Source organism: Leptonychotes weddellii, chromosome 5 (genome assembly GCF_054177405.1).
Source record: "Leptonychotes weddellii isolate Sample4059 chromosome 5, ASM5417740v2, whole genome shotgun sequence".
NCBI classification, from domain to species: Eukaryota; Metazoa; Chordata; class Mammalia; order Carnivora; family Phocidae; genus Leptonychotes; species Leptonychotes weddellii.
In genome coordinates, this window is record NC_138373.1 from 5,495,279 (window position 1) to 5,520,220 (window position 24,942).

Sequence of the window (24,942 nt, forward strand, 5' to 3'; positions counted from 1 at the left end):
ACGTTCCTTCTTCCTCAGGAGTCTGGCTCCAGAGGATTCCCTGCTGGGCCTCTTGGGCCTCTGCCAGATGCTTCACCTGAGGTATTAGGGACCTACGTTAAGCTTTTAATTCCTTCTGAGTAACTTTTGTCTGAAGTCTGCATTTTCTTTTCCTAAATTACTGTGTTTCTCTCATGGGAAATGAGCTGGCCTCGGGAAAGGCCGCTGAGGATTTCTGCTGTTTCTGGAAGAATTTTGGTCTCTTGACCAGGTTACAGCGGTTCCCAGATGTGTCTGACCTTCTAAGTTGCTTCAGGAAGATTCCCCTTTCTCTTTACACAGGGAATTAATTCTTGACTGAATGTCAGTAGAGATTCATTTCTTCATCTTTATGCAGTTTCTGCTGGAACTCCTACCTTTCACTTTCTGTGACTTTTTTTTTTTTAAAGAGAATCATAAAAGAAAATGGGAAATGTTTAATATCCAGGTTCTGTGCCCAGCACAAGCTTTCTTCATGTGATCATGAGTTAATGTAAGTTGACTTTTTTCCCTCAGAGTAAAGGAGTTCTCGGACTCAGGGATCAGAACCTGATTCCTACAGAGCTGCGAGAATGAGACACCCCAACCCCATCAGGTGAACGCCAAGCCTGTTTTAAATACTTTTTTCCAAACGCTGGGGGTGGAGGAATGGGCAAAATGGGTGAAGGGCAGAGGGAGAGGGAGAGAGAGAATCTCAAGCAGGCTCCATGCTCCGCGCAGAGCCCGACATGGGATTCAGTCTCACGACCCCGAGATCGTGACCTGAGCCGAAATCAAGAGTCAGATGCTTAACCAACTGAGCCACCCAGGCGCCCCAAACTTAATTTTTTATGGAAGTTTATGAATTTTATTTTTTGTCCAGTTTTATTGAGCTACAAATTGACATATGACATTGTATCAGTTCAAGGTGTACAACATAACGATCTGATGGACGCACCTATCGCTGTTCTACTCTGCAGTGAAGCCTCCTCTGGGGATTTTAAATGATCCGGAAAGCTCCCATTCTTCACTTGGGCTTCATGGCAAGAGTTTCATGAGTGAACAAGCGAAGAGAAATCTCAACGTGTGGAACAACGGAGCCAAGAGCTGATGTACGAAAGCTCGGTCTGCAGGAGAGGCCTCCAAACACCCGCACCCAGGACCTGCCACCCAGTCAGCCCCACAAGCTGGCGGAGGAATGAAGGGAGGCTTTCTTTCCCTGCTGTTCTAGCACATATTTGCTTTTGTCTTTTCTCAAGACTTTTTCAAGTATCTGAGCCACATCAGTGAGCGTCTTCAAAACTCCCTGTGACATGCCTTCTGTGGGCTTTCCACTTCCTGACGGAGCCTTCCCACCCAAGTCCACGGCCCCCCTTCATGTCCACCGTCCTGGGGCTGAGCTGCGGGACCGGCGGGGGGCGGCCAGTGTCCCCTGCGGCAGGTCTGACTCCGGCTCCCCCACGTGCCCTCCAGGCTTGTCTGTTGCTTTGCTCTGTTCCATGCGCTGACCCCCTTTTCTCCCCCAGCCTCCTCCTGCTTCTGAAAAGAGCTCTGTGCTTCCCTGGAGAGGAGAATTCTGATGCAGGGCATCTCCTGGATCATTATTAGTGGCCTCCAGATTTATTTTTCTTGATTTTTCTTCCAGGCTGGCTTCCATTTGTGTCGTTTCAAGGCCTCCAAACTGTGTGTGAAGCTAAGCTGCTCACAGGTGCTGCCTTTCCTCCAGGAGGGCTCCTTGTCTTGTCTGCACAAAGCAGGCTTTTCGTGATGAACAGTCAAGTCTGACCCTAACTGTCACCATCTCCCATAGCACTCTGTGGCTGGTCCCCAGCTCAGGTCCCCTGCAGCAATGTCACCACTTGGCCCCACGACCAGCACGACGTAAAGCACGACAGCCATCAGCAAGCAGGTTGGTGGGCGCTCCCCGGGCACCCAGGGCACAAGGACAGTCAGAGGTGCTCTTGTCCATCCTGCTCCAGGGCGCCCCCTGGGCCGGGATCCCATCCCATGACCGACGGGGCCCCTGGGCCAGAGGTGGTTCCTGGAGCTTGAGCTGCCCCGGCCCTGCCTGATGGCCCACGGTCCGTGGGGACTGGTACGCAGCGAGCGAGCCGTGGCCAACACTCTTCCTTCCCGGCATCCTTCCGTGGCCAGAGGCCGCCTCCGCCCTGCAGGGCTCAGAAAAGTCCCTCCTCGCAGGCCCCTCCTGGTTTGGGTCTGGCCGGCTTTGAATAACTGGGAGGGCTGTGGGAGGGCTTCTGGAAGGTCCCACCCAAGGTACCCGAATCACCTCCCTAAAAGCCCGTGGAACGTCCAGTGTTCACGGTTCAGGGATCTGAGGTCTGGCTGGGAGCAAGGATTTCGAGCCCATCCTGCAAGCGGTGAAATGCTTGAGGTGGAAGCCCCTCAGGACGCTGCTGTCACAACGGGGATCCCGGGGGAGTCAAGCGCACCTCCTGGGGGTCGGAGGGCGGCGGGGGGGCGCCTGGGCCCACAGGAGGCTGACCCCTGGCCGGCTCCCAGGGCAGCTCCACGCGGGCCACGGGACTCCGCAGGTCCCCGGAGGGTCAGCTGAGCCTCCCCGGGGCCGAGAGGCGAGACCGGCCATCGCGAGCGGCCCCCACGCGGGGTGGAGTCAGCCTCACATCCCCCCACTTCCTGTGGGGACGGAGCGGGTGCCCTGCGGTGGCATTTTCACCAGCCCCTCTGCGGATGCTGTGGTGAGTGAAAAGAAGGGGACACGGGGGTGGAGCCCAGTTAGAGGGGCCCGTGCGGGGCTTGCACAGGCCTGTGTCTGGCCCACCCCTCCATCCAGGCACCCCCCTCCCACCCCGCTCAGAGGACACCTGGTGCTGGAGAGCCGAGGGAGTGCGGGCCGCGGGGCAGGAGGACCCCGGGGGGGCAGTTGACAGGTGAGTGATGGCTAAGGAGCTTGCATGGCCCTGCACAGAAATCGAAAGTCTTCGTATCAAGAATGGGGGGCGGCAGGGAGAGACTTCTAGATAATCTGCGGGCACAAAGGCTTCCACGGTCACCCAGCACTGCCCCTCTGTCCAGGGCAGGAGGCGGTTCGGATCCGGGTACCCAGGCCTTGTGCGGAGCCGGGGAGGAATAGGGCAGACGTCCCTCGGGGTCTGCAGGTCAGGCTACCCCTCTATTTCATAAGCGAACAACTTGCTGATTTTTCTCTGTTTTCGCTCCCTCGCCACCGCCCTGACCAAGGGACCACGCATGTCCAGGGGCCCAGGCTCCTCCTTTGGGCCCCTTCTGGACATGACCGTCCTCAGAGGGAAGCACTGTTCCGGCACAGGATCACTCCGTCCGATTCTTCCTTCAACATTTTTGAGCATCTTCTGTGTCGCTGCATCCAAGGCTCAAGAGTTAAGTACGCCCCCCAAAGTCACAGTTATGAACTGGAGCCGGATTCAAACTCAAGACTCTGCCAAGCCCTCCTGATCCTGCCATCTCCTAGGAGGTCACAACCACGCCCCAAAAGATGGTTGGAGACTCTGGTTCTCTGGTTCTGAAAAGTGCCCACCCACGCCTTCGCCCGAGTGCCCGGCGCTTCTGTCTTCTGGCAGAGGCTGCCCCCGGCTTCTCAGGACAGCTCCTGGCTGGCTGGGGAGAAGCAGCGACAGCCCAACACCCTGTGGCCAAGGACGCAGAAAGGTAAGACCCTCGTGTGGAAAGCATGGTTTCCGCGGACTTACAACAGCGCAGTATGAGCCAGCAGGATGGAGCACTTGCACATCCGCGTGGAACATACTTAAACGGTGCAGTGCCCCTGGGGGGAAGATGCTGTTTTCCCCACTTTACAAATGAGTAAACTGAGGCGCAGGGGAGGTAACATGTTCAAGGGCAAGTTACAAAGCCAGGATTCAACTCCAGGTCCTGACTGTCGACGATGCCATCTTGCCCCTTGAGGGCCTTCTGTATAATATCGATCCGTCTCTGTGTTTCTGACCATCAGGTAAGTGAGCGGTCAGTGTGGCTGCCCGAGGGAAGGCCAGTGTTGTACTTGGTTGAGGGGAGGGTAAAGGAACAAACTAGAAAGTCTCAAAAGAGCAGACTTAGGAAGTTGTTGAGCTAGTAGGCAGGGCTGGTGTGGGGACAGAGGTACACAGATTGTTTAAAGCCCCCATGACTTAGCAGTAACTGTGAACAGAGAAAGAGCCCCAGTGAGCCAGACATTCCCAACCGGAGCATGGCCCCCTCACAGACAGCAGAATGCGGGACGGCCTGTGTCTGCTGAGCCCACGGACACGCTGTGTCCCAGTGACTGATGGGGGGGAGTTAAGGGCAAATATGACCAGTGATGTCAGGGAAGCTGGCAGAATCGGAAGCACCAGGAATCCATCTCCACGCAAAGACTCCAACAATTCTGGAACTCTAGCGTTCATCTGAATGCTTGCAACTCCCAGGGGAAAGATTGGCGGGTAAATTCCAGTCTCTTCCAGCATTTAGTGTGGTAATGGCTGCCCACCCCCTCATCCGAGCACATGGCAGCCTGGGTTCTTGGTGCAACTTGCCAGAGGCAGGGTAGGCAATAAGGACCTTGTCCTCCAACTGTGAGAGTCTGTGTTCGGATCACTGATTGCTGCTTTTGACCGCAGGAGTACGGATACAGAGGTGGGCAGCCATTGCTGTATCCCCCACTGGCTGATGTGGCTTTCAGGGGACTTAAAGGAACAGCCCCAGTTGTTTTGTTATTTCTTTCCCGTTTCCTATTTTGGGAACCAAATATTTAAAGGAAAGGACATTCAGAAGCAACTGCTTGGACAGTAACTATGGTCCCAGCCTGGTGTGTAGCCAAAAACTAGTAAGAAGCCAGGATTCTCAGTGACAAAGCTACAAGACATGAATTTTGCCAGCAACCCAAAGGAGCTTGACTGAGGATTCGTCCCTGCTTGGGCCTCGAGAGGAGAATGCCGTATGACTGACACACTGGAGCCTGTGGGACCCTGAGCAGAGGACCAGCTTAAGTTGTGGTAGGAGTTCTGATCCATGGAAAATGGGAGTTGTTTCAAAAAGAAAGAAAAAGAAAAAAGCAACCATGTAAACAGGAAATTTAGAAAGCCATGCTCAAGTTCATGGAAAGACACAGGTTCAAGAAAGACCAGAGAAAACCTCAAGCTTTCACCTCAGGCTGATCAGCGATACCTTCAAAAATTGAAAAGAAAAAAAACACCCCGGGGAAAGAGGATAATCTCATTTCCAGATTTACATTATAAAATTCAAATGTCCAGTTTTCAACAAAAAGTCACAAGGCATGCAAAGGTATGACCCATTCAAAGAAACAAAGAAAGAACAGAAATCATCACTGAGGAAGGAAGCAGACAGCAAACTTACTAGGCCAAAGGCTTTAACGGTCTGAAAGCTGCTCAAAGGGCTAGAGGAGGACATGGACAAAGACAGGAAAACAGTATGTGACCAAAAATACTATCAAAAGAACCAGAAGAAAATTCTGGAGCTGAAAAGTGCAATACCGAAATGGAAAATTCCCTAGGAGAGTTAAAAAGCACATTTAAATAAGAAGGAAGAATCAATGAACTTAAAGATTGGACAACTGGAATGGAGAAAAAAGAAAAGTGCATATAACCAAAGAGTCCCATGGGAGACCATTAAGCAGACAAGCATTGTGGGAATCCCAGGAGAAGAGACAGAGAGGGGAGACAGAATATTTGAAGAAACAATGACCAAAAATTTCTCAATTTGATGAAAGATATGAATCTACACATAGAAGCCAGACAAACTCCAGATGGAATAAACTCAAGGACACACAAGGACAGAGAATCTTGGAAGCAGCAGTGGAAGAGCAGTGACTTGGCATGGACCCTAAGGGATCCTCAATAAGATGACCAGATTTCTCATCAAATTTTGAAGGTCAGAAAGCAGAGGGTTGATTTATGCAAATTGATGAAATTCAGAATTCTATATCCAGAAAAATTCCTCTTCAAAAGTGAGGGAGTTTGCTACCACCAGAATTGCTTTACAAAAAATGCTAAAGGAAGTCCTTCCCTTAGAAATGAAAGGATGCTTGCTTAGACAGTAACTCAAAGCTGTAAGCAGAAATCAAAATCTCCAGCAAAAATAAATACATGGACTGTTATAAAACGTAGAATTATTATAAGTTTGGTTGTAAGTTTACTTTTTATTTTCTACAGGATTTAAAAGGCAAATGCATATAAAAAACTACATTATTGGGCACACAATATATAAAGATGCAATTTGTGACAACGACGAGGGGGAGATGGAGCTGTACAGGAGCAGGGATCTGTATATGCTATTCAAAGTGGTAGAACTTAGGTTGTTGTAACCTTAGGATGTTAAGTATAATCCCTGTGGCAACCACAAAGAAAACATCTATAGAATATATACAAAAGGAAATGAGAAAAGATTCAAAACATGTCACTATAAAAAAAAATCAACTACGAAAGCCAGGAATGAAGTGAGGGGAAAAAAAGCTGTAAGGCACATAGAAAACTAATAAGAAAATGGAAGAAACAAATCCCTTCTTATAAGTAACTATATGTGAGTGTAGTTTATCACTCTCTAATCAAAAGGCAGAGATTAAAGATGTCCAACTAGGAAGCTCCAGGCCTGTGCTACCCCCATGGAAACACTGAAAATCCATACGTAAAAACAACTCCAGACTCTGGAAATCAGTCAAAAATCTACAGCAACCAGGTGAATGCCCAATCAAGAAAAGGCCACAGTCAAAATGGCAGAGAACTTTGTGGCAACTTTGCTTGCCTTTGCCTCGACCCTTCCTAGCACAACAATGTGTGGTTGGGAGGAACCAGCCCAGTTCCTGATTTCCTCCCTTGTGTTGAAAGAAGGGGAGCAGAAATCATCTGCAATGTTCTGAGCTGTCTGGACTCCTGAGGGACTGGTTTCTGCTTGCCTGGCCTGGAGCTCAGGCAGGGGAAGATGGCAGAGTTGAGACGGCAGGCTGGCCAGAGCCCCGGAAGGCAGCAGCAAGCAACACAATGTGTAAAAGCTGCAGGGGGAGTGCAGAACTGCAGATGCCTGGGGCAGAAAAATACAGTAACACATCTAAGGTCCTGAGAAGAAGCTGGAGTGAGACTCTGGAAAATTGGGACTTTCTAAAAGCAGCCGTGTGTATGGGGAAAAAGAAGAGGGGCCTTGGGGGGGAGGTACAGGCCCAGGGAGGACACAGTCCAAAACAAGACCTGAGACTTAAGCCATCAGCCTGGGTTGATCACAAGTCTTAGAACACACCCTGCTAATTAGTGAGGGTCTTCCTGCCATTCTGCAAAGAATGGGAAGACATGGCTGTTTTTTCAAATGACGAGTTTTCAACAAAAGATCTCAAGGCATACATAGAGACAGGAAAATGGGGCACAGCCAAAGGAACAAAATGTATCTTCGGAAACCAAAGAAACCGTCCCTAAAGAAACTTACTAGAAAAAAACTTAAAATAACTATTAAACATGCTTAAAGAGCTAAAGGAAATCAAGAAACATATATGAACAAAACAAGAATATCAGAAAGTCATGTACGTATATGATTTAAAAAAACAAATTCTGGAGCTAAAAAATACAATAAAGGGATTTAACAGCAGACCTGAGCTGTCAAAAGAATCTGTGAACTTGAAGACAGGTCATTTGAAATCCTTGAAACAGAGGAACAAAAGGAAATACATTCATTGAAAAGTGAAGCGGGCCTAAGGGACTTATGGGATACCATCAAACAAATATATGCATTATTGGGGCCGCAGATGGAGAAAGAGAAAGGGGCAGAGAACTTGGAAGTGATGGACAAAAATCTAATTTGAGTAAAGAAACGGACATACAATTTTAAGAAACTCAACACATTCAACAAAAATAAATCCAGAGACACCCACAGCAAACACTGAAAAACTGAAGGGCAAAATGGACAGCTCTACGATAATAAGATTCTTCAGTACCTCACTCTCAGTAAGCTAGAGCAACCAGGTAGAAGATCAGTAGGGAAAGCGAGAACTTGAACAACACTACAGACCATTGGGACCTAACCAATATCCCTGCCAACAACAGCAGAATATACGTTTTCCTCAAGTGCACAGAGAACATTCTCCGTAATAGACCACATTCTGTAAGGCCATGAATCAAGTCTCAAAAAATTTAAAAAGACTGAAAGCATACAAAACATTTGCTCTTTCCCACAATGGAATGAAGCTAGAAATCAGTAACAGAAGGGAGAACTCATAAATATATGGAAGTTAAGCAATATATCACAAGGGAAATTAGAACCTTTCTTGAAAGAGACAAATGACCATGAAAACATGGCATGTCGAAACTGAAAGCAGTGCTGAGAAGGAAACTCAAAGCTATAGATGCTTACATTAAAAAAGAAGAAAGGTCTGAAACCAAAAACCTACTTTATACCTTAAGGAATTAGGAAAAGAAGAAAAAACTAAGCTGAAAGCTAGCAGTAGGAAGGAAACAATATTACAGCAGAGAAAGAGAACAGAAAACAACAGAGAAAGCCAATGAAGTCAAGAGTTGGTTCTTCCAAAAAAAAAAAAATTCAACAAAATGGCAAACCTTTAGCCTATGGCGGGGGAAAGAGGACGAGGACTCAACCACACAAGAGAGGCACCTTACTGCAAATATACAAAAATAAGAAGGATTATAAGTGTTCTGTGAATAATTGTATGCCAACAAAATGGATAACCTAGATGAAACGGACAAATTTCTAGAAACACACAACCTACCGAGACTGAATCATGAGGAAATAGAAAGTCTGGATGGACCTATAGCTAGTAAGGAGATTGAATTAGTAATCAAATTCCTCCCAACAAAGAAAAGCCCAGGACCCAATGGCTTCATCAGTATATTCTACCAAACATTTAAAGAATTAACATCTCCTCCTCAGACTCTTCCAGAAGAAAGAAGAGGGAATGTTTCCTAACTCATTCTTAGGAGGCTAGCACCACCCTGATACCAAAGCTAGACAAAGACACTACAAGAAAACTATCAGTCAATAGCCCTCATGAATACTGATGCAAAAACCTTCAACAAACATTAGCAAATTGAATCCAACAACACAGTAAGAAAAAGGATTATACACATCACGACGAAGTTGGATTCCCGAAATGCAAGGACCACTCAGTACATAAAAATCAGTCGATGTAATTCGCCATATTAACAGAATGAAAGGGAAAATAAATGATTATCTCAGTTGACACAGCAAAATCATTTTGACAAAATTCAATACTTTTTCATGATAAAAACACTCAACAAACCAGCAATAGTAGGAAAATACCTCAACACAGTGAAAGGCACACATGAAATACCCCACAACTAACATCATACTCAAAGGTAAAAGACTGACAGTTTGTCCTCTAAGATCAGGAACAAGACCGCATGTCCACCTTCACTACGTGTATTGAACATAGTACTGAAAGTCGTAGCCGGAGCAATTATACAAGAAAAAGAAAGAAAAAGCATCCAAATTAGGAAGGAAAAAATAAGAGATTCAAAACTTTCTCAATCCCACAAGTTTTTGCTTGATACAGAGCACTTTCAACTGCCATGTTTTTATTAGTCCTTTCTACAGTTCTAAAGTTTGTCCTTTTTCCTTAGAAGGCCCCTTGCCAGTATTTCAAACCATTGCCTTTCTTTTCTGTGGGATTAAAAAAAAAAAAAATCTCATTTCCACACCAAAATATCAGACGCCAAAAAAATGTAAAGTCGTGAGTTTATTGCATATGTAACAAAATGAACCTGACCTCCCGGGTCCAGCCTGCTGTACAATCACTGTTTGTTGTGTGTTTCCAGCTGGTTCCATAACCACATTAAATAGAACTAGTATTTCTTTAAATACTTTTGATTTTGACATAAAACAGAACATTAGTGTACAATTTTCACAAAATAAATCAGGAATAAAAACAGTGGGAAGAATAACAAGGATAGCAGCAATACTTAAAAACAAGACATTACAAAATAAATTAAAAAATACATTATAAAGTGGTTGAGAAACAAAAATAAACAAATTTTAAAAATTCATACTATGTTTCGGGAAGGCTGCCGTGCGGCCCACACCTGGCTGCAGATGGGGCTGGGGGGCAGGGTGTTTTCTCTGCAGAAGGCCATTCCCGGCAGCTCAGGTTTGAGGACCACCTCACCTGAATTGGGACCATGCAGCCGAGCAAGCTTAGGGAACACAATCCACCTGGTGGGCAGACTCCCCTCAGAAGAGACCTGTCCCTCCTGTCCCCCAAGCAGCCCCTTTGTTTTTCCTACCTACAGCATTGGCAGAGTGGTGGTTTGCTACATCCCTGAGGGTCGGCTGATGACCGCTGGTGAGGGCAAGCCTGGAAGTTGGGCCCCTGAAGCTTCTGGGCAAAGAGGTGAGGGGAGGGGGACAGGTGGGCGGTCGGGGACTACCGCAGAGGGCGACGAACGAGAGCTCGTGGGAAACGGGGTCCACACGGACCCAAAGTGGCGCGATCAGGAGCTTTTACCAATTGTCTGCCACACTCCTCTTTGGGCGGCCCAATCCACTGTTACTAGTGAAGGTTCTAGAAGTGCAATGCCACTGACAGGCCCATTTGGTGAGAGTCAGCCAGGGCTCTGGAACGTTCTGCTCTTTCAGGCTCCACTGTGACACACAGCTGATGAGGGGGCCCACATGCAAGTGTGAGGAGAAAAGCAGAGACCCCAGCCTTACAAGACAGGAAAGACTTGCGGAGCTGACCCCGGACACGCGTGAGCAGCCTGGGGCCGGTACGCTTTCTAAGGATTGCTCCCGTTTCTCCCAACAGCAGGAAGATCGTCTTAACGGAGCCAAACTCAACACTCCCGCTAGGCCCTCGTCTCCTCACTAACTCCTGCAGATTTTGGCCAACCCCACAGAAGAATTAGTGCTCCTTCCCACCTCAGCCTGGAGGTGTTCTCAGCTCTCCCGTGGAGGTCTCCTCCTCACACTGTTGAGGTTCGCCTTCGAGAGGAGGCCGATCTGGGGGCAGGTCTGTAGTTGACATTTCCTCACTCTTCCAGAGGAAGATTACGAGGGAGGACTAGAGAGTCAGGGGGAGCCAGCTTCTAGAATGCCCTCACAAGGATCATGGTAAACGAGACACAAGATAAGCCCAACTGGGGCAAGGCAGAACTTCTGAAAGACCAAGCCCACGATGCAGCCTGGACTTCCTGATTGGATTTAATTTTCCTTCTGCAGCTAGTCACACCGGACATCCCCTCTATCCTGGAACCTCCATACGTAGCCCAGAAGTGCGCTCTCTCGCAACTCTTGGAACCCCCAGCCAGCAACCCATGCCCCCCAAACCAGGCAGGCCTCTTGTTCCAAAGGGGGGTCTATCTCCCAAGAGCTCCCGGAGCTGCTCATGTAAGCCATAGACTGCTTCAGGGCCGACCGAAGAACCACAGCAAGATGAGAAGGGTACGCAGGCCTCCAAACCCACCACAGTCCAAAGGTGTTTGTTAGTAACAAAAGCAAGATGAGAAGGGTACGCAGGCCTCCAAACCCACCACAGTCCAAAGGTGTTAGTAACAAAAAGAGAGTCGTCCAAAAAGCTCCTTCCAAACCCCTCTCAGACCCACAGCTGGATGCCAACGCCTAACTCCAAAACCAACAGCAGAGTTTCAACAGTGAAGTGTCTTGCTAAGGAATTACCCCACACTTGCCCCCCAAAACAAAAACAACAAAAACCAAACAGGACAATTTGCCGCTGCCGCCCTTCATGGAAGTCGATCTCCACTCAAACCACCTTGTTAAAATACTGCTTGAACATCGTGTGCAAACTGGAACGTGGGGTCCAGGCCGGCTTTGGCCTCGCTCAGCATGTGAAGATGTTTGGGTGAGTGAAGCGAGCGGTGACTGTTAGTGTCGCCCTCTGACACTCGGAAGATGACCAGCGTGAGCCAGAGTGGAACTGTGTCCCTGCCCCCCCCACACTGTCAGGTTTGCATTTAACAGTAAAAAGGGGGGGTTAAGTCAACGAGGTTATCCGCTCCCCCTCTCCCTTTGAGGCGAGTCCGCACCAGGCCAGCAGCTAGAACAGGCTCTTCTTTTGTTAGTTCAGCTCTCAGCAAGTTCCACACGACACTTCGTTAGTATCCAGTGACCCAGCCGACACAGAGGTGGTGCAGGAGCCCCGACCCGGGACTGGCTGCGTGGATCTGAGGCTGGTTTGGTCTGTTCTTTTATAAGCTCTGTTATGTGGTATTTTCACTGGAAAAATATCTCGAATTAGATAGATAACATGGCAAAGGGACTCTTAAAAGGAAAGATCAGTTTTCTCTATGCAGAACAAATTTTTCAGCCAGGATACCCTGAAACATACCCCGGGCCCCGGTCGCTTTACTTTTCCAAAAGGGAAGCACGCTTTTGATGCGGGCTTCCCACTGCGGCGGACTTCCCCTAGACAATATGGTTATTTTTCAGTTAGAAATTCATCTGCTACCTGGAACAGGCTGCTAGGATGAGACTGGAATTTGAGCTGCTGAACTTGAAAAGGGGCCTCGGGACCGTTCTGACACAGAATAGCTAGGAGAGCTACCAGTTACAAAGCCTCAGTAAGCCAAGCTCAGTTCCAGAACTTGTGGGCTGATCCCCCTATAAAGACCACAGGGCAGTGAGCCAATCACCATACGGGTTCCAGTCAGAGCGGAATATCCTGTGTGACCGAAGCCAAGTGCTAAACCTGGCTGCATTTTATTGGATGGGTGATGGAAGGGGGTGGGAGTACTGTCATAAAGGAGGAAAGTATGGGTGGGAGCCACCAACCAAAGTCCCCCTACCCCCCTCCCCAAAAGGAGGGGAGACAACTCTTTCCCTCCAGTGATCTGGGGTTCCCAGGCCTCAGCCAGCTGCGTAGGAGGCACACAGAAAGCTTGCTTTTGGTCTGGTGGTCATGAGCTAGAATCTGTTGCCTTTGGTTGCTCTTCACTCCACAGCAAAGCCACAAGTCTCCTCCACAGCCGTCAGCAGCTTCTCATAGAGCTTCTCATACGATTCATAAGGTGGAATGTCAATCCGATTAAAGCTGGAACAGGACAAAAGAGCGAGAGAGTCACTGCTGGGGGTGATCTGGATGTAGGACCTGCTTCAAGGACAAGGACAGGCGGGAGCAGTGTATTTGTGGCCCCGAGCCAGCAGAGAGAGAGAGAGCGCGCGCACGCACACACACACACGTAGATAGGACGGAGCCGAGACGGGAAAGCATCTCATCGCCTTGTTGGGATAAAGAGGTGGAGGTAAGTTTTCTACTCTCCCCCCACCCCCAGTCCTCGTCTGCTTTGAAAGCAGAGATTTTTTTCATCGAACACACAGCAACATAGACCCTAAGATCTTGAAAACCAAAATTAAACCAATTACTATTTCCTGGTTATATGAGGACAAAGCTCTCAGCTTGTTTTGTTTGTTGTCTTTGGGAGAAATTATTTCTCGGTACGAGGAATACCACCTTTGCAGAGAGCACTGTAATCCAGACCGGCCGGCAGTCAGATCACCACTAACAATTTATACGGCATGTCTAGCTGATCCACCGTGACTTGATCTGAGACCAAACAGGGCAGTCTGGAATATTTCTTGCAAAAACAAGCTGTATCTCAAAACTAATAAAATGTCAAATCCCTGACACTGAAATGAAATCAAGAGATGAAATGAGTGATGAAATGAATCAACATTTCCCTGGGGAAATTCATTTCTACTGTTGTATTTAATAAAAAAATACCCTTTAAGAAGGATATTCTCTACTAACAAAAAAATATATAATTCTGACAGAGAGGCCATAGAGTGACTTACTAAATTACAAGGGGTTAAGCCATTAAGGATGGTTTTTCTCAAGAAAGAATTGGGCTGAGTGGTGTGATAGTCTTGGCGGGGGGCTTTAGCATCAGAGGGCACCTCTCACATCTGTTTTACTCTAGACACCAAACTATGAAAGGACAGAGTCTTCTGGGGAGGAAAGCAGCTGCCCAGCATCAACACGGCGTGGTTTCTGTGACGGCCACGCTGGGCGAGGCGCTGTAGCCTCCCCATGGCCTTGGGACCGTGCAAACATTTGAAGCCACACCCCTGGGCTCTCAATCAGGAGCCTTCTGTTACACCCCGATGCAGCTGGATGACCAGGACCTGGCTCTCCTGAACTATACATGCTGGTCTTTTCGATACATGGTTTCTGAGACAAAGTGTACGTAACTAACTTGATTTTTAAACCACAAATAATCTGCTATGGTTATTATTTAAGTTAAAATTTGGGCAAGAAATATTTTTCAGTACACTAGATGCATCATCATAGACTAAGTTCCAAGAAGGAAAATGGAGTCTTAGGAAGTGAACTAGTAACTCCAGATTAAAACCTACAGTTTTGGGGCATCTGGGTGGCACAGTTGGTTAAGCGTCTGACTCTTGGTTTCGGCTCAGGTCGTGATCTCAGGGTCATGGGATCAAGCCCCGTGTCCGACTGTGAGCTCACTGCAGAGTCTGCTTGGGTTTCTCTCCCTCTTTCTCTTCCGCTGCTCTCGCGCATGCTCTCTCTAAATAAGTCTTTAAAATAAAATAAATAAAAACTATAGTTTTTGGGGTGCCTGGGTGGCTTGGTTGGTTGAGCATCCAACTCTTGATTTCAGCTCAGGCCACGATCTCAGGGTCATGAGACCGAGCCCCATGTCACACTGACCATGGAGTCTGCTTAAGATTCTCCCTCTGCCTCTCCCCGCCACTCGTGCATGCACACATGCGCTCTCTAAAAAATAAAATAAAAAAATTTAAAACCTAGTTTTCCTACTGAGAGGGGCGTGTGCTCACGCACGCACATGCAAGACCCAGTGAAGGTAAGACTGGAGCTGCTGGAGCGCCAGCCAGCAAGAATCCCATCTCACAACACAAGTGGTTTCACAACAGAGACGTCTCATAACCTGTGACCCACGGCCGAGTGCTTGTTCCATCGGCCACCGGGGCCATCGCCAGTGGTCCTGGGATGCTGATAAGGGAAGCAGAGTGCTCCACAGAAGAAAAGAGCTTAGACAAGCCCCGCGAAGGGCGGCACATTGTGGAGACAGGCTCCCAGGGGACGGGCCTTACCAGGTGTGGGCCTTCGGAAGGTTGTCTGTGTTGGCGTCGATCAGGTGGATGGTGAAGAGCCGGGGCCCTGCTGCGCCTGTAGAACCTTACGAGAAAACAGTCTAGTTAATGCACGTCAGAGGCAGGGCCCAGGCCCCACTGCCAGCCACACCCTCCGCCCCGTGCCCAGGCGGGCCGTCCTGCCGGAGGGTCACACACGGACTTCACGAGGTAGCATGAGCCTCCACCCGGCTTAGCGTATGCTGACAGTGGCCATCCAGGGACCTATACGAGACATTCTAGAGAACCACAGGGGCAGAGCGCAGACTGGTGAGAACACTCCCCCTGTCTCCTCCCCCACTCAGGTGGGGGTATCTGAAGGGTAAAAATCCTTAAACTACCAGTGATGTGTTTTTTGTTGTTGTGTTTTTATTTTTTTTAAACAAATTTTTAGCAAGCAGACCCACTCCTGGCAGAGGCAGCAGAGTTATAACAAGAGCAAGATACAGGGTCACGAAATCTCCCCAGGCAGAGGTACGACGGGAAGAGAAAAAGACATAAACACCTGGGACAAAAGCCCAAGGAGATGGAAGGAACTTCTGTCACTCCTTATAAGAAGTCCTTGGAATACAGAAAAGTCTACCGGGAATATTCTCTATGTGAAATATATCTGCTATCACTATTAATATGCAAAATTCCATTTACTAAGTCTTAATATACTATTATCATTCAACTTTTTCCTTCCGGCTCTCAGGGTTATCAAAAATCTGGGAACGAGAGACAGGATGCATACCCATCAGTGGAGCCCATCAGGCAGTGCATTTACACAGAGGACGAAACTGAGGCCCAGGGAGGACCCCTGGCACTAATGACCAACACGGTAGCCAGAGACTCCATCTCCTGATGCCCAGGCCAGGCCACTCTCTCCCTCACTCAGGACTGCAGTGAGAGAGCTGCTATCAGAAGACTCAAACGAATCCACAGTGCATTTAAAAACTCCTGACTTCTTTCCCAAAGCCTTGCCAGCGGGACGCGCCTAGGGGAGATGCGTGGGGCCAGGAGCCCCGCCTCTATGTCAGTCACCTTGCAAAGCCTTGAAGCCTTGGAGAGGGACCCGAGTGGACCCGGTCACGAACTGCAGGAGTCTGGCCCTCCTCTCCTCGTCGAAGGTCTCCACAGCCTGCCAGAACCACCGGACGATGTTGCTGTCGGCCACACAGTGCTTCAGCCGAGTGTTGGACTTCCAGTCGCTCACGTCGATTTTATCCAGGCCACCAATGATCAGCTGGGAAGGCGTGCGGCAGCAAGTTAGTTCTCAAACGTACGAACCAGGGTCATGACACGCCCCACCCAGTAGTTCCCAGGACATGAGAGGAGCGAATCTATCGTGCCTGAAGAGACAAGCCCCAGACGTGGATAAGCAGGGAGATCAGCAGTGTGCCCAATGCTGCCACCCCAGGCTGCCTTCCGACCCCCCAACCCGGGGGTTTTCTTACAAGCACGTCTGCGCTCGTGGTGTTGCACTGCATCAGCGAGCAGTCGGTATGAAAGAAGCAACTGGCAAGACCAAAGGGGCGGACTATAAAATGGGGCCACATCCCAGGGACTTCGGGGGCTGGGACAGGCGGAGCTCGAAGGCTGAGCGGAGGGACCGTGGCGGGAGCCGTGTGCATGTGTCTGCCCGGGGCGGGAGGCGCCTCACCGGGGACAGAAAGACAGAAGGATTTCGCCGCCCTGAGCCATTTGGCATCGGCGGTGGGTAAGAGATGAATGAACCGCTATGTTCAAGCACATGCAGTGTGATTAGAGGACATAATAACACTTTGTTCCGAGGCTAATAATAGCCAGAACAAAAACAGAAAGCTGACGTGCTGGGAGAATCTGGTTATATGCGAGATAATTTCCTCGACCCGAGGTGACTTCACAGGAGGGGGTTAGGAACCTCCACTGCTAAAGATTCTGAAAAATAGGATAAGCCACAGAACACCCTGCACAATGTCCAGAGAAGGATCCGGGCTGGCTGCCGCCAAGCAGAGAGACACCTGGCCTGATCCTCAACAGGCTCAGATGTCCTCGACGCCCCGCTCGCTCTAGCCCTGTTATCCTGGAGCCCCCAAAACCCCTGGCCTTGCTGGGGAACAGGTGAGCCTCACTCTGCTGTCGTGTGTAAAACAAGAAAACACTCATCACATTCACGACCTTGAATGTGGACTTGGCTCAGCCCAGTGAGCACGTACCTCTAGTTCCTTCTGGTCAAAAGGCTTCAGCAAGTGTTGAGGAATGAGTTCATTAAACCCTTTCTGAAGAGCTAAGAACTGCGCTTCGATCCCTCTCATGAACCTCCAGTTTACATACAACCTGAAAGACAAATTCGCAAGTTGGAGGCAATACAAATGGTTCACAGGAACAACTTTTCCTCCGTAGTGGGTTCTGCCATCATCTGCTGAACCTAACGCCCTGCCGCCAGGCCTCCAGGGGGGGGGATGGGGGGGTTGGCAAAACCCCCAACAGCTGGTAAGACCGGGTTAAAAATAAGTCAGCACAGGCTTGACACATTCTGATGCTTTACTAAAAATAGGACTAGGAATTAACCTGACGTATTACAGCAAGTGCCATCATTTAAAAAAGTAGATTTAGGGGCGCCTGGGTGGCTCAGTCGTTAAGCGTCTGCCTTCGGCTCGGGTCATGATCCCAGAGCCCTGGGATCGAGCCCCACATCGGGCTCCCTGCTCCGCGGGAAGCCTCCTTCTCCCTCTCCCACTCCCCCTGCTTGTGTTCCCTCTCTCGCTATGTCACTGTCAAATAAATAAATAAAATCTTAAAAAAAAAAAAAAGTAGACTTAAAAATAAGATACGGGGATGCTGGGAGAACCACACACCAGTCTGGCCGCCCAAGCACTCCAACGCACCCATATGCTTCCAGATTTCCAGTGTAAGTGACATGTCATTTCTCTGCCGTCAGAGGTGGGACCACAATGGAGGAGACTTCCTTGAGCCTGAGCTCAAGGAAACTTCTAGGCTCCACTTCTCTCCTGCACTCACCACCTTCACACCCAGAATCAGGAGGCCACTTGGCAATCCCTTCCGCCACTTGGGCTCGGGGGTCATTATTGTCCCTTCAACAGATCAGGCCTGGTGGCATCGGGCCTCCTCCATGCAGAGCTCCCACTGCTGAACCCGACAGTTCAGTTATGTGATTCTGGTCACACATGCTGGTGGGGACAGGGAAGCCTCTAACAGTGAAGGAGTCTTGACCATCTAAATGTGGACCCAGCCATGCCCAGGACGGTCCCGGGCACCCGGAGGCCCCATCAGCGGCCACCAAGGTTCCCTGGAACATTACCGGACATATTCTTTCTTGTTCTCCTCTGTGACAGGAACGTTTCGGCCATTGGGTTTCAATTCATGCTGAAGAATCCTCCCGAAAGCATTGTGTTCCACACAAAAAGTGTGGTCCAGCACAGGGGTGATATCGTTCTCTCTGTCGAAGTTAGGACAGAAGATGGATGTCAGATCTTTGCCGCAAGGCAGCAGGGTACAGAATAGGAGCGGGAGCAATCCGGGGCACAGACAGACAGATGGCATTTACTGACTAACACCCCGGAACTGCAGGAGGGAGAAGAGAGGAGCCTCAGGCAGACACAGAGCCTATGCCCGGGCAGGGGGACAGGCCCTGGGAGGAGCCGGGGGACCCCAGCTCCACATCCAGATGGGCCCTTGACTCTCGGCTTCCCCCTTCGCAGGATGGTGACGGAAGCTCTACCATTCTGTGATCTTACGAGACACAGTGACCTGATTGCTTTGTCAACTGAGTCTCTGAACAGAAGGGAGGGGTTCACGAAGAGTCAGCTGAGTCAAAGGAAAAGCAACCTGCAGGGAGACACACCTAGACGATACGGTCCCCCTTGTAAGGCAGCCATTCACACAGAGTAGCACTCGAGAGTTCAGACGGACTCCTCCGCCTGCCGTGCTTCTTGAAACACAGAGTGAAAGATCTCCTATGGGCTGGAGGCCCTACCCCTCGCAGACTACCCGTTCCCAGCAGGGACCGCGGGCCAACAGAGCGCAGGACGCAACTGAGTTCAGGTCCTCGGCACGTCCTCCCTCTGCCAGAGCCTGGGTCTCTCGCTCCCATGGAATCAGCCCACTGACAAGGACCTGTGACACCCACGGTCACCGTGGAACGGGGCCAGCTGCTTTCAAGAGCATTTTAGGAGAATTCTAAAACAAAGGTGACTAGAATTTTTCCTGATCCTTTTCTCGTATCAAATGTTTTGACATAAGGTACTTCGATACTAATTTTGTTTTTGATACTTTCCCTCCAGAGATTAACTGGAGACCCCCTAGAGAGTCAAAAGCAAACCACCCACCCACCTATGACGCTCGGGGGACTAACACTTGTGATCCTTCCTTAATAATTTGAGGGGACAACAAAAGAAATCAGTCTATGAAGTGAAACTGGCCAAACATGAAGAACATTAAGTCAACTGAGTATTTCTTATTCAATCTACTTTTACGTTTCTGGTTGTAAAACAGCATTTTCTTTCTCTTCTCCAACTTCACACCCACCCCTCAAAAACATTCACATGCACGCACACACGCATACAGACAATTCTATCCGGTGTACGAGACGGTGGCTGTGCATTAACTGAACAGCGAGGCTGTACTTACAGAATCCATACTAAGCTCTTATGTAATTCTGGGTCCACCGACTCCAAATCCGAGAGCTGGATGGGTTTCCCCAGTAGCTGCTTATAGAAGGGAACCGTGAAGCCCCCATTTATGTAGTGGCCGTGGAACACGGCGAGACCCATGATCCGGCCCACAAAATGGAAATAAGACAGATGGTCCTGTAGGGGGCACCAGAGAACACGAATTCAGTAGGAAAAGGCCCAGCCGAAGTGGATACCTTTGTGCTTTCTCCAAGCTTCTTGGGAGAACGAACTGTCCCAACTAACTCGGTTGGTTACTCACAGGTTGTGCTCACGGATGGAGGAAAGAAGGCTGGTCAGGCAGTCAAAACCCAGAGCACGTCTTTATAGATCATCTGAGTATGTGATAGGCCCCTAGTGCAAACACCTCCTCGGGATTGCTACATCATCTGTGGCACTCAGTGTAAAAGGAAAATGCAGAACCCCTTACTCAAAAATTAAGAATTCAAAGGGCAGCTGCAGACTCAAACCAAGCACAGGCCCTTCTAAGTGCAGGGCGCCCAAGTCCACTGCATTACCGAGAAAGAGAGCAGAGGGCAATTCCCCTCCTTCTACCATCCCTCCCGAGTCCCTGGAGAAAGCGGAAGAGAAAAAACCCAAAGAAGGAAGAAAAATCAAAAAAGGAACATAGAGGAAAATTCTCTGCACATGAAGCAGAAAAACCAGAGCTGTTCTGGTTTTTAACGGGGAAACACACATCTCTGCTTTCAGTCGGAATTAGAATCAGAGTTCATCAAAACCTCATTGCCATCTTGGTAAAACACTCTGTTCTGTCACATCTGAATGCCTGTAGAGGAGAGCTGGTCCCAGACTGCCTCAGGGGCCGTGGGCCCAGCAGCGGTGACCACGGGACACAGCCCCACGGGGAGAGTCCGCCACGAGCACTCGTGGCCAAAAAGGCCAATCATGGAAAATTCCAATTTTGACTGGGAGGAGGATGGACTTCATAGCCCACGTCTCAGAATGACACGGTCAACAAATACAGTCCTCATACCTCAGTTCCCCCAACTGGCAATACAGGGCTTTGAGTATTCTAAGCAGCTCAGTTTCACTCTTGCTGTCTTTGAAAATAACATAACCAGTGATTCCCAGGCACAAAACACACAGGAGAGAAATCATCCACCTTAATCCAGTTCCACTCTCCTTTTCAGTGTCTATTTACCAGAGACTCTGAGTAAGTCTACAACGAGTAAACCAAGGATAGCGACCAAACCTGAAAATCTATTTTAAAAAATGCTCCAATTTGCTCCCTCTTTATTCGTGAATACTTACGGGGTTGATTGAAGAGTCTGGGTTGATCTGCAACATGTAAATGTTGTCCGTAGAATATTGGAAGAGTCCATAGTACGGATTCAACATTTCATGGCACAATAAATAAAGCCACTCCCTAGGAACAAAAACAATGAAAGTCATTTTATACGTACGGAAGTGTCCGGTCTTCTGTCTTACCAAAAGGACTGATTCCCTGAGCCCTGGAAGGCCCCACTGGCAGGATACCCTGCTCTGAGAGAAGGTGACTTGCACAGACTGGGAAGTAACAACTTGCTTCTGGTCGAATGAGAGATGGCTTTCCTGGCCCAGATCCCCCACAGCTCTGAAGCTGAGGAAGACCCATGGTGGACTAGAGTCAGGACCGCCTCCCAAGGGCAGTGTTCTCAACAGTTACCTTGTCACCTCAGCTAAGATTTTCTCTGCTACTGTGCAAAGGTCCACATCTCAGGTGATGATGTTCATGATGAGGTAATAACGGACAAAAGTACAAGAGATCCTACTTTTATTTTTAAAAGAGTGTGCATGCGCGCACATATACACAAAACAGGAAAGATATCTACGCAAAGAGAAAGAGGAGGAGGATTTACACTGATACGCTGACAGTAATTAACGAGAATTAGCATTCTGGGGCATTTGCAGTTTTCTTTTGCTTCTTTCTAGAAAGTTTTTAAATTTCCAGTTGTAACATGTTATCAACACTTAAGTGAGGAGAAGATATTTCACAGTCTGGGAAGATGGATTAAGAACGATTTTTGCCCTTCATAATCTTCTATCTTGTCGAATTCTTATCTTTTGCCATAAACATTTATTGCTTTTTTTTTCTTTTGAGAGAGAGAGCACAGAAGCATGGAAGGGGCAGAGGGAGAGGCAGAGAGAGAATCCTAAGCAGGCTCCACGCCCAGCAGAGAGCCCAACGTGGGGCTCGATCTCACCACCCTGAGATTGTGACCTGGGCCAAAATTAGGAGTCGGACGCTCAACCGACTGAGCTCCCCAGGCGCCCTGACATTCATTGCTTTTATAATTTAAAAAACAAGCTTAATAATTACTAAGATTAATTCTAATGGTTCTAAAATCTGGATGGGAAATCTAAGAATAAATTATTTTCAGAATTCCTGTATATCCCAATCATTTCATTATAAAAAAAAAAAAAAGCCCCAAATCAGAAACCATCAAACAAAACAAGCATTCTCAATAGAATCTGTAGGAATCTGGGGAAAACCATACACAAGCACCTGTGGCACTTCTTACAAAGACTCTTTTCTTCTTTCTATTCAAAATTCCTTTCAGATGGATAAATTTCATTAAGATAAACAGCCCCAAGTTCTATTCTGGAATTTCTTACTCTGTCAAATAGAAAAGGCAGAGAATTGAGAAACATTATGAAAGGATAAGCACATGTGCAAATAATCCAAGAACACTGTGAGGATACACAAAAAAAGATCAGACCACAACAAAATTATGTATCAAACTCAAAAGAACAGAAAGGAAGTGCTGGAAGCAATGAGACTCCAAATGTTACAAAATTCTTTACTAGAAAGGCAGAATTCCCCAACTGTAAGACCTGGATTCATCCCCAAGTTTTAGAGTTTGGGTTTGAGAAGAGTCATTTTCAAAAGCCAAGGACCTGCAACTGTCTAGACAGGAAATGATTAAAACACAAGCAAACATTCTGACCGCGTCACGCACGAGGTAGGGAGGCATATTGGGTATGTTAAAGGAAGTGGTAAGGGGAGAGCTAACTATACAGGCAAAATGGTTTTTTAACAATACAGGAAATGGTTCAGAACCAAACACTGCGGAAGTGAGTGTAGACTGAATTTTCATCGACCAGATAATGAATGCAGGCACACACACATGGAATTTAAATCTCTCCATAGCTCTCCGAGATAGGTCTGATCGCCTGTAGACGTGAGGAAGGATCCGAGGGGTGAAAGAGTGCAAGACCCAACTGGAGGCAGGAAAGCCAGGACTCAGCTCTTTCCACTAGAGCACCGTGTCAACCAAGGGAGCTCCCCAAAGACCTCTCCACGTGGAAGACTTGATAAAAACGGGATATGCGGAAGGAACAGAACTCCTACCACGCGAAACCAAGCTATTCACATGCGTGCCTAGGAATATGTAATACCAGCCATGCAAAGGAACGATGGTAGGTTGGAACAGTTCAGGATACTGAATTTCTCAGACTATACAGGAAATAGCATAGAAGAGAAAATGCAAGTAGTCTGATTTGAACTGTTGGGGCAAATATGAATATATAACTAGGAAGATTCTCAGCTACAAAGAGGGACAGAAAACCTAATCCTCTTGCCCAGAGACAGAATTTGTGTTATCAAGGGCAAACAGAAGTTACGTTTGCCAAAAGAAAGATGGTTTCTAGCATCAAGATTGAGAATTTCAAGGAAGAACCCTGGGATAGTCTTGAAAGGAAAAATGTTTCCCATGGAGAGCTGGTGCTGATGTGAGCTCACTGCTAGGCAAACGCATGCCTTTCTGCACCCTTTATCCCCGGTGGACTTGGCAGGAGGGTGGGAGGAGGGCAGAGACAGGCAGTGGGAAAAAGGTGGAAGAATGATTCTATCCAGGGCCAAAGGGCAGATCTTGACTTCTTGCTTTTTAATTCTTTTGGCTGCTGAAAAAAAAATCCCAGCTTTACCCAGAAACCAAATGAGGCCACTATTTATAATGCTTGTCAGAACATAATTTTTCTTGGGGTAGCTGCTGTAGGGCTGAGAATTTGCCCTAAATGGAGAGCATGTGACATTGTCCTGTCCCCTGACTTCCCAAGACACAGGGGCCTCCTTGGTAGCCTCTACCAGAGCTGGGGTTTTAGAATTACTTGTGTAATTCTTTCATTAATGTCTGTACCTCATGAGATTGAGAACACATTTGGATGGGGACTTTGGAGGGGTGAAGGGGGCAGAGAACACGTTACTTTGTTCACTATTGTATCCCTAGTGCCTAGTACATGGTGGAGTCTTGACATTTAATGGTTAATGAATAAACACAATTCTTACAAGAGCATACAAATTATAGGGGTGTTCTTGAAGAAGATTCAGTCATGTGAAGACTCCGTCATAGATGATAGATAATTTAATTTTCTCATTTTATATTTTGTTACCATGGAATCAATAAATGAGTATGTTACGATGACATAAAAAGATAAAAAAGTGCCAGAGCAATGCGGCCACTGTGAACAACAGTATGGAGGTTCCTCCAAAAATTAAAAACAGAAATACCGTGTAATCCAGTAATTCCACTACTGGGTATTTACCCAAAGAAAATGAAGACACTAAAAGTCTTAAGCGCTCCTATGCTTACTGCAGCATTATTTACAACAGCCAAGATATGGAAGCAACCTCAGTGTCCATAGACAGACAAACGAGTAAAGATGGGATGTACACACACCAGGGAATGTGAATCATAAAAGATGATGAGATCTTGCCATTCGTGACCACATGGATGGACCCAGAGGGTATGATGCTGAGTGAACTAAGTCAGATAGAGAGACACAAATACCATGTGATTTCACTTACACGTGGAATCTAAAAAATACAACAAACCAAACGAACAAAGCAGAAACCGACTCGTAAAGACAGAGAATGGATGGTTGCCGGAGGTAAGGGGCCTGGGGAAGGGGCCACGAAATGGGTGAAGGGGGGTGGGAGGTGCAGGAACGAGGCAGAGTCATGGGGAGGAAAGGCACAGCAGAGGGTCACGGTCGGCAGCTGGGCAGCAGCGCTCGCTGCACGGTGACAGGTGGCGGCCACACCTGTGAGCAGAGCATAAGCGTTTATGAAACCCTGTGTTGCACACCTGAAACTGAGTCACACTGCGTGTCAAGTATGCTGCAATAAAACAACTCGGGGATGAGCAAGTGAAAATAAATAACTAGACTGCTCAGAACCACCACTTCTGTTCACATTGAG

The 24,942-nt window shown here is 48.1% G+C and overlaps 1 protein-coding gene across 5 annotated transcripts in view; it reads right to left on the minus strand.

The window, feature by feature from the left end:
• Nucleotides 1-9,684: 9,684 nt before the first annotated feature.
• The window catches only part of SMURF1 (SMAD specific E3 ubiquitin protein ligase 1), a 105,169-nt gene continuing 89,911 nt past the window's right edge, over nt 9,685-24,942 (minus strand). For 4 of the 5 annotated variants that reach the window (XM_081819321.1, XM_081819320.1, XM_081819319.1 and 1 more), the window contains 7 exons: nt 21,015-21,129; nt 19,702-19,880; nt 18,374-18,511; nt 17,268-17,388; nt 16,114-16,315; nt 15,052-15,136; nt 9,685-13,009 (listed from right to left, as the gene is read on the minus strand). In XM_081819321.1, the coding sequence (XP_081675447.1) occupies nt 12,910-13,009; nt 15,052-15,136; nt 16,114-16,315; nt 17,268-17,388; nt 18,374-18,511; nt 19,702-19,880; nt 21,015-21,129 (940 nt within the window). In that variant the 3' untranslated portion in view covers nt 9,685-12,909. The remainder of the gene's footprint in view (nt 13,010-15,051; nt 15,137-16,113; nt 16,316-17,267; nt 17,389-18,373; nt 18,512-19,701; nt 19,881-21,014; nt 21,130-24,942) is intronic. The other variant, XM_081819318.1, reaches the window with a different exon arrangement.